This window comes from Cheilinus undulatus, linkage group 8, assembly GCF_018320785.1.
Source record: "Cheilinus undulatus linkage group 8, ASM1832078v1, whole genome shotgun sequence".
Classification (NCBI taxonomy): Eukaryota; Metazoa; Chordata; class Actinopteri; order Labriformes; family Labridae; genus Cheilinus; species Cheilinus undulatus.
The window spans coordinates 19,228,484-19,245,069 of NC_054872.1; the positions used below are offsets into that span (position 1 = coordinate 19,228,484).

At 37.7% G+C, this 16,586-nt stretch overlaps 1 protein-coding gene across 1 annotated transcript in view; it reads left to right on the forward strand.

The window, feature by feature from the left end:
• Positions 1-16,586, forward strand: part of dnah5 (dynein, axonemal, heavy chain 5) — a 172,962-nt gene that overhangs the window by 123,393 nt on the left and 32,983 nt on the right. Inside the window, exons 72-77 of the mRNA XM_041793296.1 lie at positions 2,323-2,505; positions 4,326-4,430; positions 6,171-6,309; positions 6,662-6,776; positions 11,078-11,268; positions 15,319-15,440. Coding sequence (XP_041649230.1) covers positions 2,323-2,505; positions 4,326-4,430; positions 6,171-6,309; positions 6,662-6,776; positions 11,078-11,268; positions 15,319-15,440 — 855 coding nt within the window. The remainder of the gene's footprint in view (positions 1-2,322; positions 2,506-4,325; positions 4,431-6,170; positions 6,310-6,661; positions 6,777-11,077; positions 11,269-15,318; positions 15,441-16,586) is intronic.

Here is a 16,586-nt window from a genome sequence, read left to right on the forward strand (position 1 = left end):
AAACACACATGCACTCATCAACACTCACATCAAGCGTACTCACACACTGTTATGATTGCAAGTAATCACGTGCTATATGCAAAAAATACAGCCACACAGTATTCTCTGGACTGTCTAATGAGAGGCCTGATTAGAGGTGTCTACACCCTGTCTCTCCCTCCACCCTCTCCTGGAAAGCTTAATTCCTATTAATATACTAGTGTGATAAGTAAGTGAAGGTGTTTGCAGCTGACAGCTCCAGGGACAAACTGGCAGATGGGTAATTAGAAGTTATACTGCCATGAGTAATTAAACGCTGATCAGAGAAAACACATATACACATCCAAGAACACATACACACAACACATGTGCACACAAGAAGTGTTTCTCAGCTACTGTACCTGCAAAGCACCTGCAAAGAGGAAACCTTTACCACTTTTGCCAGCAAGATCTTTCCTGGTTGGTTCTTGCTATAAATTAGGTGTATGTTAGGGATGTAATTAACCTATTTTCATAATGATTGCATAATGACAAAACATGATTTTATATCATTGTTTTAAGCACTAACATTTTTTATTTATTCCTCAAGTATTCTCACCACTCTAAAGCACCAATATGTACTTTTTCTGAAAAATTTCATAATCATGATCATGTCTTTTGGCCTCTATATTCCTATTTTAGGTTTTTTTTCTTGACCACATTTTCTCACATGTGGAGTTGAGTTGTTATTTCTGCTCTATAGCAGCCCTTCACACTTAACATGCAGGCCTATTAATATGGCATATAGTTCATTTATAGTTTTGTAAGACATGAGATTTTAATGAGATTAAATCTGTGGTATATGATGTTAAAGTGATGAATTTACATTTTTATTACTTACAGCAATCTTGTTTTGATGAATGGATGGGTTTGGACAAAGTTTTATATTTTTATTATAGCCTCAGCAAGAGAGAAAGAGAGTGGATACAAAGAGAGCAGCTGTCCAGTTTGAACCATTTTGAGTTTGGACAGCTGATACTTTTATTATAAGTCTAACATGAGACAGCAGACTTCAATCAATGTATCAATGGGGGCATGAAACAGCAGACTTTTCCTTCTCCATTTATCTGCAGAGCCTGTATCAGACAACACTCGCGTTACTTTAGCCATTAAGAGGGGAGAGTGGTTTGTTAAACGATCACATGTGCGGTTGAATATGGATAAAAATGCAAACATAGGCGGCAAAATAAGGTGAGAGGCCCTCCTTGCAGTAGTCTCTGTCCGAAATATGTCCACAAAGCCAGGAGAGGAGAGGATATCCTCTTTATTTTTGCTGCTGCTATTGCAAGCTTGTTGAGGAGCGCAGTTGGGTGGAAACTGTCAACAGGTGTGCAGGAGGAATTTCAAAATTAAAGCGTATAGCTTCAAGGTGACAGTGTAGTTCAATACTTTGACATTCTATCGCTCTAATTGGAATATTAAACAACCAATCAATGTATTGATATGCATCGTGGATCGTTAAACCCCTAGCGTTTATGTGTTACTTTAAATTCTTTGTAAAGTTGTTTACTTGGGTCTTGACAAGCACAAATGTGTCTTAACACCTTTTCATACCTCTAGTCGATGTGCAAACAGTATTGCTATAATTTTCAATCCTTTTTAGTTTTAGTCTTGATGATCATTTCTGAATATAAAATATCCAGTTTCACATGTATGACATGAGGGAAATAAAAATTTGTAACATAGAAATGTTCTGGAAAGTTTGTTCATTTATGCATTCAGTTTTAGATGGGGCTCCTTTTATATGAATTACTGCCTCAATGGCATGGAGACCATCACCTTGTAGCTCTACCAATGTGTTGTGGAAGCCCAGGTTGCTTCGATATCGGCCTTCATTTCTGCTGTTTCTCATCTTCCTTTTAATATGCCCCGCTAAATTCTCTGTAAGGTTCAGGTCAGGGCTAGCTGACTGTCCAACCAAAAACAGAAACAACATGGTCAGCAAACCAGTCACAAGTGGTTTTGGCCCTGTGTGCAGATGCCAAGTCCTAGCAGGAGTTGATAGATTTTAGAGAATGAAGCGCTCTGAAATCTACTGGTAGATGCCCGTGTTTACTATATATAATACATTTCGGCATTATTAACAATTTATGATTTGTAATATTTCAATATTTTAGAATGCATGATTTTTTATTTTTATGAGCTGTATGCTGTAATCAACAAGATTAAAACAATAAAAAGCTGCAAATATTTCACTTTATGTGTAATGAATCAAGAATGTCAAGACATTATCAACTTTCATTCAAATTGCAGATAAAAAGGAACCTTGTTCCCACAATATGTGTTTTGTTATTTTTTGGGCAGGTGAAACTGGGTGACAAAGAGGTGGATGTGATGAAGGGTTTCAGGCTGTATGTGACCACCAAGCTGCCAAACCCAGCTTACACTCCTGAGATCAGTGCCCGCACGTCCATCATCGACTTCACCGTCACGATGAGAGGACTGGAGGACCAGCTGCTGGGCAGGGTCATCCTCACAGAAAAACAGGTAGGGCTTTTCTAAATCCACATGCTCCTCACTCACTACTGTGCAGAGTGGGCTCTTTGTGATGCCACACTCACAGCTGAGACACGTACCCTCTGAAGGTGGGGAGTTTGGGGACAGAAACTTAATGAAACCATGGTTTTATATCTGTCAAATAATTGTTCTTCTACATAAATACTGTTTGGCAGACCCCACAATATGAGATAATATCCCCCGATACACAGTATTTTACAACATTCTAAGATTTAACATTTCAATTAGTCCCTGCAAACATAAAACACTCTGAAATCAAATAAACACTTGTTTCAATGGAAAGTCGTTACTAATGTAGGTCCTGACAACAAAATTGGTACTTATGGATTTTTGAATCTGTGTGATACTGTTTCTGTCTTATTTAAAGGCATTTAAGCTTGTGAGGGTAATAACATAGATTTTCATGTACAGGTATGAAAATAGGTATACCTGTTCAGCAAACTCAACATCAGTATGGACTTGCAGCTGGAGGGTGTAACAACCCACTCTCACCCTGCACTTGGACAGCCCTCAATGTGGCAGACCCTCTGTGTGACAGTAGAAGCAGAAGTATGTAGTACATGCCTTGGTGTAGATAGTGGTTTGAGAAAGGCCCATGGGGTTGCTCTCAAGCAAGTTGGTCACCATAATAGCTCTAAGTTTATACCATGACTGCATATTTGACTTAATTTTTGCAGAATTTTCCATGTACTTACAATTTTATAACGTTCCCACAGGAGGGATTTGCAGTGCCTCCAGATATTTGCACATTGCTTCAAGCTCTATAGTTTCTTGATAAGCCCTTGGAGAATATTTAAATACAGGCCTCCATCTTTCCATATTTTGTGCCTCATTTCGCTTTCTAGCAAGCAATAACTGTCTGGTGATAAACTAGGAGGTTTATAGATGGAGTCAAAACAAATACAGCAACCAGACCAAAAACTGCGATTGCAGGATTTAATTCCATATGAAGACACAAACACCTAAGTCAGCAGATACTTGATCCTGAGAAAGACTGTTGGTGAAAATATTAATGCTGCAGCAAGAAGGCCATCATCCCACAAGAATAGCTGATCATGACATGAAGGAATTTAAGAAATTACCACATTTCCTTGAGATTCAGTGAGCTCATGAGAACTTTGTTGGCTGTTTTAATGATCACAAAAAAGAACTGTGATAAAAAACTGTGATAAAAAACTGTGATAAAAATAAAATAAAATAAAAAATAATGCTGGGCGCTTCAAGATTAAAGTCGAAATGACAAATAAAAAGTCTGACATTTCAAGAAGGCAAAATACAATTTCAAGAAAAAAGTCAGAATTTTGAAAATAGAGTCAAAACTTACCATAACAGAGAGTTGGTTGTAGACAGTGTTTAAGAGCCAAAAGAAAAAGATTCTGTTTTTGAAATTTCACCTTTATTCTTGTCATTTCAACTTTAATCTGGAAGTGCCCAGCATTATTCTTCCTTCACCTGTGGCCTTAATCCTATTCTGTAGTTTTTAACATGCTAACAGCATCATGTAAAGATTTATGGTGCTAGCTGGCCGATCTGGTAGAGCGATAGATCCACTGACACCAAGACTGATGAATAATGAAACCAGTATGTACATAATTTTCATCTTTCCCCACAGTCAGGCCAAAATGTCAACATCTCATAATCTTAAAGGTGAGTCACTGACTGACTGAAATCAATGCCCTCTGAGGGAAAGGCTTTTTAATTTTAATGATCCCCTGGCCTTTCATCTTGGACCATCCTTAAGCCTTTTAACCTTTTTGTCTGAATGGGTTTGTTTGTGTTTAATACACCAGGAACTGGAGAAGGAGAGGACTGATCTCTTGGAAGATGTGACATCTAACAAGAGGAAGATGAAGGAGCTAGAGGACAACCTCCTCTATCGACTAACCAGCACACAGGCAAGAAAATGCTTTAAAAACTGAGACATAGGAGAACATTTTTATATTTTGCACATACAGCACTGTGCATTCATAATCCCAATAACAGTACAAACTTAATATCAAATTTTCCCAAGAAGCACAAATTAAAATGAATTTAAATCACAAGGAGATTTGGATAGACAGAGCTCTGTGTGTCTGCTAGTACAGGAGAACAAGGGGTTAAAATAATATTGAAAACAGTCAAATTAAAACAGCTTTCTATACATTTTTTCCTTTCATAATTCCTCTTAATGTGAGTATCCAGTCTACATGTCGCAAAAACATCGTTATTTCTTATCTCTGTGTATCTGACCATTCTTGATTGTTTTCATGCTTGAATTAATTCACTGGACAACAGCTGATCTTCAGCTCAGTGAAGTCCTCTCTGTTTAATATCATATCAGTGGGCTCAGATGTATTATGTCACCAAATCAATCACTCCCCACAACAGGTTATGGTTGTAAACCCCGTGAATAAAGGGGCTGCTGTTACAGTGATAACTGAAGACTTCTTCTGAGTTTTAACTCAGAAAAGTGTTTATTTCCGCGTCTGTTTGTGCTGCATTTAGCGTAAGCATCTTAGCTACACTTTAGCTCCGCTGTCTCAACAGGTGAGATTTGGGCTGCCGTAGTTCTTGATCGCTTTTCTCCAAAGCATAGATGGGCAAGGACTAGCAGACATTTGGAAAGTTATTCTTCCTTCATATAAAGTCCATATGACTTTTTCCTGAGGTGCAGAAAGGTAAAAGGTAAAAGGTCACCGCGGGTCGCCCGAGATTACAGACGCTGCAGAGCCTAAATGAACCGATCTCTAAACAGTTGTATCAAGGTTAAGACTAGGTCACACAGGATTTAATAGAACCATGCATTTAACAGGAAAACATCCAACTGGGAAACGTGACTGTGGAGTCGAGGAAGAAACAGTGAAACATATATATTATTGTAGGAGTATAATACTCAAAGAGAAATACTTTTAGGGAAACTACAGAAAAGTGGAATGAGAGTGCTTAACCTTAAGAATTAATTTAGTCTGGGAAAAGGAGAATATAAAGCAGTTTTTGAATTCCTAAGACAAGCAGATTTAATGAACAGAATTTAGTTTAAAGTAAATATTATGTACTTATTTTCCTAATGGGAATAAGGACCTCTGGCCCACACTCCTGCATAGTAGGTGCTGGTAATGCACCTTTAACGTTGGATTCCACCTGCTGTTGAACAAGAAGAAGAAGAAGAGCCGATCTCTAACGTTAAAACAGGTCCAAAGATTGGTTCGCGCAGCATTTTTACAGATCCAGGGCTCCGCGGACCGATGCACTCGGACCACTGACGTCAAGATCGATTAACCGATCCATATCAGATTATCTTTACACCACTACACAGTACTGTATTATAATATTCAGTGTAGATATATAACAACTTTTGTTTTCTCTATCAAATTTCTAATGACTTTTATTTTCAATGTGTTCCTTCTTTTGTTAAAGAAAGAGAAAATCAATAAAGAAATAATGACTGTCTATTACAATTGTCATCTTTTATGCCCATCAATATTAAAATCCTTGCTTCCAGCAAAGTTGCATGATTTTGGTGAGGGAACAGATGCTACACACGTGTACCTCTGTAGCAGCCATGTGCCTCATTCTGAATTTAATTGTCATAATAATGACATTTGTAATTTTACTTTCACTTTCTGACTTACCCTGGTTAAAATGTCTCTTTGCAGGGTTCACTGGTGGATGACGAGAGTCTGATTCTTGTTCTTGGCAACACTAAGCGCACAGCTGAAGAGGTCACTCAGAAACTACAGATTGCTGCAGAGACCGAGGTTCAGATCAATGCTGCCAGAGAGGAGTACAGGCCTGGTAGGGCACAACAACTGGCTCACTTTTGTTTGCTGGATATAAAGGGCCTTCCAAGATTTAGTCTCCCAGAAAAAGTTCATTTTCAGTTCCTCAGCTCAAGTAGTGATGAACTCAGAAAGTCTGGAAAAGTTACTAAAGACCCATTCAGCAATTTCACCATCATAATAATGATGATCATCATCCTTACTCCATACAAGCCAGTTTATTTACTATAAGGCCACAAGACTTGAGAAATTGGTGTATCATTAGAGGATACTGAATCGACAGATGCTTCTTTCAACAAACATTTGCTAGCTGCTCAAGCACTTAGTCTTCTCTTGCTGTTGTAACCTTCGTCTTTGTGTGTTTTCAGTTGCCACTAGGGGCAGCATCCTGTACTTCCTGATCACTGAGATGAGTATGGTGAACGTCATGTATCAGACCTCTCTGAGACAGTTCCTGGGACTTTTTGACCTTTCTCTGGCTAGGTGAGAATATTTTGTTGATCTCTTATGAGTTGATTTCTTCTGTGTTGCTTTACATACACTTACATGACTCTGCCCAACAAATCAATCATTTGTTTGTTTTCTTTTGGGTTGCTTAAGTGACTAAATTCTATTATCTATCAGCCTTTACCAAAATGTCAGTGTCCCAGAAGCCCAAAACATTCTCAGGTTTCTATCAGATAGCCTTATCTATATTATTTAAGTGTTTTACAGCAAGAGTTCCAATTTATGTTTTGAAGGCTTTGAAAGCTCTTCTCTCTTGTTAATATTAATACATGTGACACATTTAGCACAGTGTCTATAGGAAAAAGATTTTGGTGTTTGAAAAATTCCAATTGCTGAGAAGGTATGGTATTTGGTAAAGAAATGGGAGGAATATACTATAAACAAGTTAATGAGACATTATCCCCATCACTTTTAAAGATTTATTTATTTATTTCTTAATTGGGCTTTTTATGCCTTTATTCATAGAGGACGACAGTAGATAGAGTAAGAATCAGTGATGAGAGATTCGGGAGTGACATGCGAGACAGGAGCCACTGGCCGGACTTGAACCTGGGCCACCCATGTACATGGGTGAAGACCTAACCACCAGGTCATCTGCTTCCCTATTCCTATCACTGTCTTATTATGTACAATATTAGTCACCAACCTTCTCCAACGTAAGATCAACTATGAAGTTAATAGAGAAAGCTGAGAAAAAAACAACTAATTCAATTCTCCAACTAATATCCTTTAATTTTACTCACATTTAAATCAGTCGATAAGGGAAAAGGGAAGGAATGAAAACACATAATCATAGGATTTCATTTAAGTCCTGCTCCTCTCAAAAGTGTTTACATCTGTGTTGGTACAAATTTAAGACTTTCTGCAAGTAATAAATGATTCAAACCTCTTTGAAACGCCAGAACTTTGCTACGTAATAAAGTGCCTTTTTCAAATGGGGGCCTAACCTCCAAGGAGGTTGCCAGGGTATGCTAGGGAGAAAGAATACAGAATATAAATTAAAATTAACCAACAACACATTTTTTGTCATAAAAATCCTACATCGCCTTTATTTGTTTAATTATTTATTTATTTTGAGCCCCATAAGTCATGACCAAAGTAACAACTACTCTGGTCCACAAAGGCACACACTAAAAATCAATGTAGATTACAATGATAAAAGTGCAAACAGGATCAACATTCAAGATGTTAAAACATAATTAAAACATGTGTAATGACGACAATACAACTACAGTTACAATAGACACCAGTAAGCCTATCATAAAACTACTGACTATCAAAAAGATAATCTCTTATTGGTGTATGTTAAAAACAATATAGTCTGAATGTAATATTTCCTTTTGATGTAATTAGTAAAAAACCATCAAAACCCATGCCAATCTTACAGTTAAAAGAAGAGACATTTCATGTAATGAATGAATGACAGAACAATTTGTAAAAAAAAATGTGTTTACTACTACCATAATTGTCTTGGACACAATACGATTGCATAAAAGCACTGACTAATATGATTAAAAAAAAAAAAAAAAAAAGATTATTGATTGTTTGTGAAAATTGGGAAATAGGGCATTTTTTTGTTATGTGCATTCCACCAGAGGCTAATCATGATGGGGGCCCTTTACACGGGACCACTGGTCTAATATAAAATAAAAGCCCTGAAAATTTTATATTACCTTTTAAATGAAATACCAGTGTATAAAATGAATGTTTACAAGTATACGTTACATAAAGCAATAAGCCATGCATCATTTGTTTACACAGTTTATTTTGATCATAACTGAAGGTGACAAATTGTGTTTGTGTCAATCATAATTTGGTGCTGTCATGGTTCTGTAGACAGCGCTAGTCCAGTGTTAGATCAAGTGGAGCTTTGTGGGTGTAAATCTCACTCCACATGGTTCCCAACCCAAATCACCATTTAATGCAAGTTTTGGGGCATTTGTATGCACACCCAGGAAAGAGCTAATAGCTCTATTCTGAACTTTCATCTGGATTGACAACAATAAACCCAAACCCCTGCTCCATAGTCTAATATGTAGGACAAACAGGTTTTATAAAGCTGTTTTATATAAAAGATCACAACAAAGTTGAACTTTATTAAGGACAGCTCCCAGAGCTCTACCTGCAGATTCTGATCAAACTTTTGCTCCTTCATCAAATGTAAGGTGCTCATCAATAGTCAGTCCTTGATGTTTCTCAGCAAATGAAAGGAGAGTGGAACCAAAAATCCAAACTTAGTTTGTGACTGTCCCTTCTTCCTGAAATACATAATCTGAGTTTTATCTCTACTTATCTTTAATCTCAATGTACTGCACTAACAGTAGATTCATTCAGCAGACTCTGAAGGTCATTTTCAGTCTCTGCAAGGAGGACTATATCGTCTGCATACAGCAGGGTGGCTGCCTTTAACTCACCAACTCGATCACCAGCAGCAGATTGTTTAATTTCAATGATCACATCATTTATATAGATTTTAAACTGTGTAGGAGAGAGCACATCCCCCTGTTTTATTCTATATGGTGTTAGGAACATTCACCTGCACACATGATAATACTGGATTCTGGTATACACGTTTTAGAGAATTATAAAAATTTCCATCAATACCTGCATTTAATTTTTTTGAAATTCAGAAGCTCATGATCAGTACAGTCAAATCTATAAAACTACCAAAAGCAGACCTCCCTTTTTATAGTCTAACATGAACCATTGTGGGTAATAAAATATGTGAATAAGACAAGCTCTTTTCTTTCAGAATCTATACTGTTCTTCTGCCAACAAATAAGATGCATCCAAGTAACAGTACAATCTGTCATTAAGAAAGCTGGGCTAGAGTTTATAAACACAACTGAGTAGGCTTATCCCCCTTAGTTCAAAGGAACTCTCAGGTCATTATTTTAGGACTTTAGGATAGGTTTGATTATATATTAATGCCACATGGAGGGAACAAGGCCATACTCAAAATAAACTGTGAAAAGATTGAAAAGAACTGGAAATAGAGATAGTATAGCCTGAAGTGTCAACATAGAGTTGTATCAACACATTTTCACTATCATAATCCTCTCAAAGGTTGTTTTGTTGCAGGTTAATCTGGTTGAATGTCTTCAAATGTATCAGTTTAACTGTGTACTAAATGCACTGTTCATGTACAGGATTTATATGGTGCTTAAAATAGTTGAAAATGCTTGTGTTTTCCATGTGTGAACAGTGATTAGATTTCAGATACAGCGCTTGAAAGTGCTTCAATTTTTACACATTACTCTCCTGATAAATAGAGCTATATGTCTGTGTCTTTCATGCCAAGAAACGACCAGCCCACCTGGGTCTTTCCTGGCCCCTCTGAGTCGGTCAGTCTGAGCAGATGTGACCCTGCTTAGGGTTGAAAACATGTTAGGAGCTGTTTTAATGAGCCTTGGCTGGACAGCCATGTACCTTTTCAGTGAAAAAAAAATCTGTTTAGACTAAATTGTGACTGCATTTTTTTTGTTTTGTTTTGTTTTTACCACAGCTTAAAGGTACTTGAAAAGTTTGAGAATGTCTTGACAGCTTTAAAATCAATTTACTGTGACCTTTTAAAAAGGTCTTTCATGTATAAATCAGTAATTCAGTGTTTACATGGGGAGAAAAAGCCTATTTCTTCTGGTAAGTGTGTGTTTTGTATTGATTCCTTAATGGCTGTTCTTAAATTCACCTGTCAGTATTGCTCCTGAGCATTGGTGAGTCAATGTAGCAGATGTGTTGTTGTTCTATCCCTCACTACACATGTAGCTGAATTCAGAAATTATTTTTAGCTGTTTCTGTAAACACTGGAAGCTATGAGTCATAGTTGATATCAAGGTTGAACATCAATACTTGAAGTCTTTCCTCTCTGCTGTTTATGTATTGGGCAGAGTGTTTAGAGTGCCTCAGGCAAAGATCAAATACAGTCACAGTCAATTTATCCAAGGCTACCAATTGATATACTAATTGATATTACCAAACACCTAATTATGTCGATATTTCCAATATTCCTGATGGCTTGGAGAAGGGTTCATATAATTCACTGTTGGAAGCATCCTGACATCGCAATCATTGCTGTTTCCATACAAGCCAATAAGAATCACAGGTCCTGTGATCATTAGGGTTAACCAGTCTGACTGTGCTGTGATCCATACTTTATATCTGGTTTGTACAAGTCAATAATGAATTTGAACCTTGTGAACTTATCGCAGCAGCCTTAAGGAGCTAATAGGCTGCAGATTTGATGAAACTATAACATGAATTAAAATCTGTTTCAACAGGTCTTCCAAGAGCCCCATCACCAGCAAACGTATTGCCAACATCATAGAGTTTATGACCTTTGAGGTGTATAAGTATGCAGCACGGGGCCTGTACGAGGAGCACAAGTTCCTCTTCACTCTGCTGCTAACGCTCAAGATTGACATGCAGAGCAACAGGGTCAAGCATGAGGAGTTCCTCACGCTCATTAAAGGTAAGAGGAACATGTGAACAAAAGCTTCATTTTCTTTTTTTGTCTTGTTTGCTTGTAAGAGCATGGATTCATTTTTCAACTTGCCACATGAAGAGTGCCATTGTCAGAGTGTTAAACATAGTTTAAAAAAATCAATTTGTGAAATGGATCATGTGCATTCAATTATTCGCTACATCACAAGAGTAATATATCTTATTTGCTTCTGTAGAAACACCATATGAGTAATATCACTAAGAAATGCAACCAATCATGTTAAAGAACAACTTATTTTAATGAATTGCACATTTGGACATCAGGACTAACTTGAGAGTGCATAAAAAAAAATACCACTTATGAAACTTATTAAACCAAACACATTTTTGGTTCACTAGCCCCACATTATAACCATGTTAGGTTTAAAGTAAAAGAGATATGCCACATGCACATGATAATAGTATCACCTACAGTGTTACGTTAAATAACGCTGTGTAAAATTACATTTGTGGCAGAGTTGCAGAGGCAGTTGGACAGGTGGCATCATTTATCACTGACACAGCTGTGTCTTTGCAGTCTACAAGTTAAAACAGAGATTTGAGCTTATACGTTTAGCTAACCAGCAGTGCAGTCATTGGCTTGTATAGCTTACTTACCATACCGTGCTTTCTTAACGCCCGTTTCAGACTGGGAGCGTGTTTTTCTGCTCCAGTTCCTGCCGTTGCAGCTTTCACACAGGGTGTGAGTTTTTCTGCATGTCAGCCGCATCTCCCTGCTCTCAAAGCCCTGTCCTTCTTCATAAGTTTTACCTCAATAAACCCCCCTAAAAGTGACTTGATTAAGTGTACAGTGGAAGTTTGTCAGAAACTATTCAAAATAAAAGCATTCTGTACAAGTGAATGGAGTTTCTCTATAGAAATGCTAAACTGGGTTTCGACTTTGAAAAGCACAAACCAGAAAAGCGTTCATACGGTGTTTATCTTTCCTGTGACATATTCACCCAGTCTGGAGACATAAAGCTTCACTAGTTGCTCTTTAGACATCAACTTTATCAAACAGGCACATTTAAGCTTGTGGCCTTCCTCAGGGTTATCAAGAAACACATTGTAAACATATTCTATGTGCATATTTGCCACAACGATGTGAATATGGCTCTCCATTTATCATTTTCCTGTCTAATATGGCCCACAGCCACATGCGGCGCATGGAAAAAATAGGCGAGACTTTGAATCTCTCAACTCTCCGCGCCTGAACCTGGCGTTATCAGCCATGGGAGACGCTGGGCACATGCAGGCAGTCTGTAAGCCCTGACTTGTTAACATGCAATCAAACTGAAAATCCACGCGTGTCGCAGTCAAGACGCGTGTCACGCTCCCAGTCTTAAACGGGCGTTAAGATTTGATGTGCTATTTTTTAAGTTTGAGATTTCCACCATTTAAGTAGACACAATAGGCAGTGTATTATGTGGTTGTTGTTCCTCGCCGTTTGAAAGGCAAGAGTTGATGGTTAAGGGGGGAGGAGTCAATCCTCTGTTTAGTCTGTGGAGCTGGGGATTTTACCTCATGCTGCTGTGAGAGCTCAGCTGAGAGTAAAAAAATACTCAATGAAAATAAATTATTGACAAGTAAAAGTAGCGACCAGTGTATTGCTTGATGTAGCGGAGTAAAAGTATAGTTTTTTAATCACAAATGTAATGGAGTAGGAATAAAAAGTACTCTGCTCAATAACTACTCTCAGAAGTAGGATTTCTCCATAACTGAGGAAAAGGTTGAAGAATTTATTGACTTTTTTGTTGTGGTAAGAATGAGAGGATTTGTCGCTGTGCTTTGTGAGCACAAAATTCAAAGGGTTATTAAAGTGGCTCACCACATCAATAGTTTTCTATTCGATGCAGCTGTGTGATCTGATGAGAATGGGCAAGTGTATTGATTGTGGATTTTCATCCAAAGATATAGTGTTAAAAAACTCTTGGCAGTTGAAAAATCTGTCAGATTCTCATTGTGTCTAGCCAGTCTTAGCTTTTCTCTGTGAATTTATGTGCTGATTAGCTTATTCATAAGCCTCAACCAGCCTGGACCTCTTTCTTTGGCTACACTGGGTGCTTTTAGAAAGTTTTCTATTACATTATTACATATCTCTGATATGTAATAATGTTTCAGAGTTATCTTTTTTTTCTGAAATTGTTTGGCAAATGAAAAAAATTAATGACTAGCCACGCTGGCAGTAAGTTATCTCTAGCTATCAGTTCATCTCCATGGGAAGCGAAGTGAGCCCTTGCTGTTGTTATTCTCTCTAGATGTCGGGGTTTTTCTTAATGTCTTACTGTCAAAATGACTCATAGTGCATTTCTTTCTTGTTTTATGTATTAACTTTATTATCTTTATACTTTACTGCCATCCTACACATAGTGATATATTTTGAGCTAGTCCATGTCAAATATTCCTTTCCATTCATCCATCTATTTTCTTCCACGACTGGACTGGATTTCAGAGACAGGATAAGAAAGTAGGTTCAGAAATCCCATTTTCACACAGCATTTATCAGCTTCTTTGGCATTCTCAGGTGAGATCTTTCAGTCATTGATCATCTTCATTAGTTACCCATATCGCCTCAGCAGGTTTTCATCAAGCTGCATAACCTGACTCACCAGAAAGACTGTTCAAATATCAGTTGAATTATTCAGTCTGGGAAGGGCAGAACTTTTTAAATATTCTCAGCCAATCAGATCAACAAAACATACAGCCCAACAGGCAGGTGTTATCGTCACAAGTAAATCATAATTGGCCTCCAAAAAAAGCTTTCGGTGTAGTTCTTTGCTCTTCTTTTAACAAAGAAATACTGTACAGCTCTGCTAAAACTGCCTCTATGGCTACATCCGAGCTAATCTCTTCACCATCAGTCATTGGTCAAAGGCTTACAGTACACCTAAACCACGCCTGTGGCTCTCGTTCTCCTCAAATGACACAGGTTGGTCCATTCATTCTCTGGAAAAATGTTTCAGACCCAAAGCTTTGCAAGATAGATCTGCCTGAGGGCAGTCATGGAAATAGGTAAACCCAACAGAACCCAACACACAACAGGAACAGGGACCCCCACAGGACTCCACATTGGGCATAGTCATAGGCCACACAAGGTCTGTGTAGATGTAAGGAAGCAAACACACATTTGACCACCTGTGACTTTACAACAGGTAAAGAATAAGTGAACTGTTCCAAGATAAGGGCAAAATCTGATTTGTATCTCCTGTTTTCACACTGGAATAAAAACGAATAGGTTCAACAGTGCAATTAGCCGATAAAAGAGGTACAGAAAGGGAAACACCAATCCAGTCTGCCACTCAGACCACTTCCTCAAATCTGAAAGTTCTCCTTAAGCATAGACAACTCAGTTAAAAAAAATGTAAGTGAAAGAAATACTAGAAATAAAGGACACTTAAAGGCAAAAGTTTAAGTTCAATATTTGGAAGGGAAGTATTTCCTTTTGTTTTATTTTTAACCAGTCTATGCCTCATCTTCTGAGGCTGGTTTGTTGTTGTCAGAATGCTCAGAATATGTAATGCTTCTAAGCCAATGGCAGGCAGAGGAAAAACTGGCATACCTGATATCTGTCACACTAAGACAGCACTTGAAACTAAAACTTTAATAATAAAAGAGGCAGTTGTACAGCCATGCCTCTCTAATTCCAGGTTGTTTGATACATTTTACAAAACCATTTATTTACCCCAAATATTTCAGAACATATTGGTATCGTGTTGGTTCTCGAAACTCAGAGCTGTAGAGTCCTCTCTGCAGGGATAAAAGCAAGCTATGACTACTGGCAAGGCCAGAACAGAGTCTGCTGAGTGCACACAGCTTAGCCATCTGTCCGCTCCAACCTGCTGAACATGAACACAGACTTCATGTTTGCTTTTGAGTGTTTTTTTGTTTAGATATACTGGGAGCATTTATCCGCATTGATCACTGTCTATATTTATTCATATATTGTATATTTGTATCTAATTATATGTTAACTTTTCTGTCCTACATTAGTCTTCCTGTTTCTGTGTGTTGTTTAAGTTGTTTGGTTTGTGCCTTCCAGGAGGTGCATCTCTGGACCTGAAGGCCTGCCCTCAGAAACCAGCTAAATGGATCCTTGACATGACCTGGCTCAACCTTGTAGAGCTCAGCAAACTGTGGCAGTTCTCTGATATACTAGAGCAGGTATATCACACACAGACACATACTCATAAGAGCTTTAATAATTAGGTAAAGGAAGGTTATTCCCAGTGGTCTTGGCCAAGGGACCACAGTTGTGGTCCACAAGTGTGCACAAGACCGCCCATGAGGGGGGATAAAGGGGAGAGCTTTCTGGAGCCAAGCCAGGGGGGAGGGGGGCATGGAGATGTCCATTAACCTGAATAGTAACTGCTCTTATTCAAGTAACAAAAAGTAATTTTATTTATTCAAGCCATAGTACAATATAGCCTTTTTGTTTTAATGTAACCCTGTTTTCTTACCTTATATTTGTAATATTCACAGTGCGGATGGGTACACTGAACTAAATCATTAGAAAAGTAATGTCAGACATCTTGGCTAAGCATGATATGCACAAACGTCAGGATGCCAGAAAATAAAGTAGGAGAAACTGAGACAACTTACAGGGAAAAATAATGAAATAGTTGCAAAAATAATGGCAATTATGGGTTAAAAGTGGCAAAAAAGTGGTTAAATGAGTATGAAAGGGGTAAAAATGGGTTACAGAAATAGGTGGAAAATGGCAAAAGTGAATAAAAAGTGGTGGAAAAATTGTGATTAAGTGGTAAACATGGGTTGAACAGGCAAGAATGTGAAAAAAATGAAAATGGGTGAAAAGATGCAAAAATAGTCAGCTAAAGTAGTAAAAAGGGCTTGAAAAATAGTATTGTACAACAAAGGGGTGGAAAAAGTGGCAAAAATGGGTGTAAAATTGAGAAAAGGAGTGAAAAAGTGGTAGAAAAATTATGTAAAAGCAGAAAAATTGGTTAATAGGCAAAAATAGGCAAGAAGGAAAATATGGGTTGAAACCAGCAAAAAAGGGGCAAACGTGGTCAGATAAAGTAAAAAATTGGATAAAACAGATAAGGTAGTAGAAAGGGTTAAAAGAGGCAAATATAGGGTACAAAAATGGGTGGTAAATGGTGAAAAACTGTTTAAAAAAGTGATGCAGAAATTGTAGCACAAGGCGGTTAAAGAGGCAAAAATTGGCAAAAGAAATAAAAATGGGGTTAAAAGACGTGAAAAAGTTGCAAAAATGGCCAGATAAAGCAGTAAATATAGATTGAAAAATGATAACATACAACAACGAGGTTAAAAGGTGGCAAAAACGAG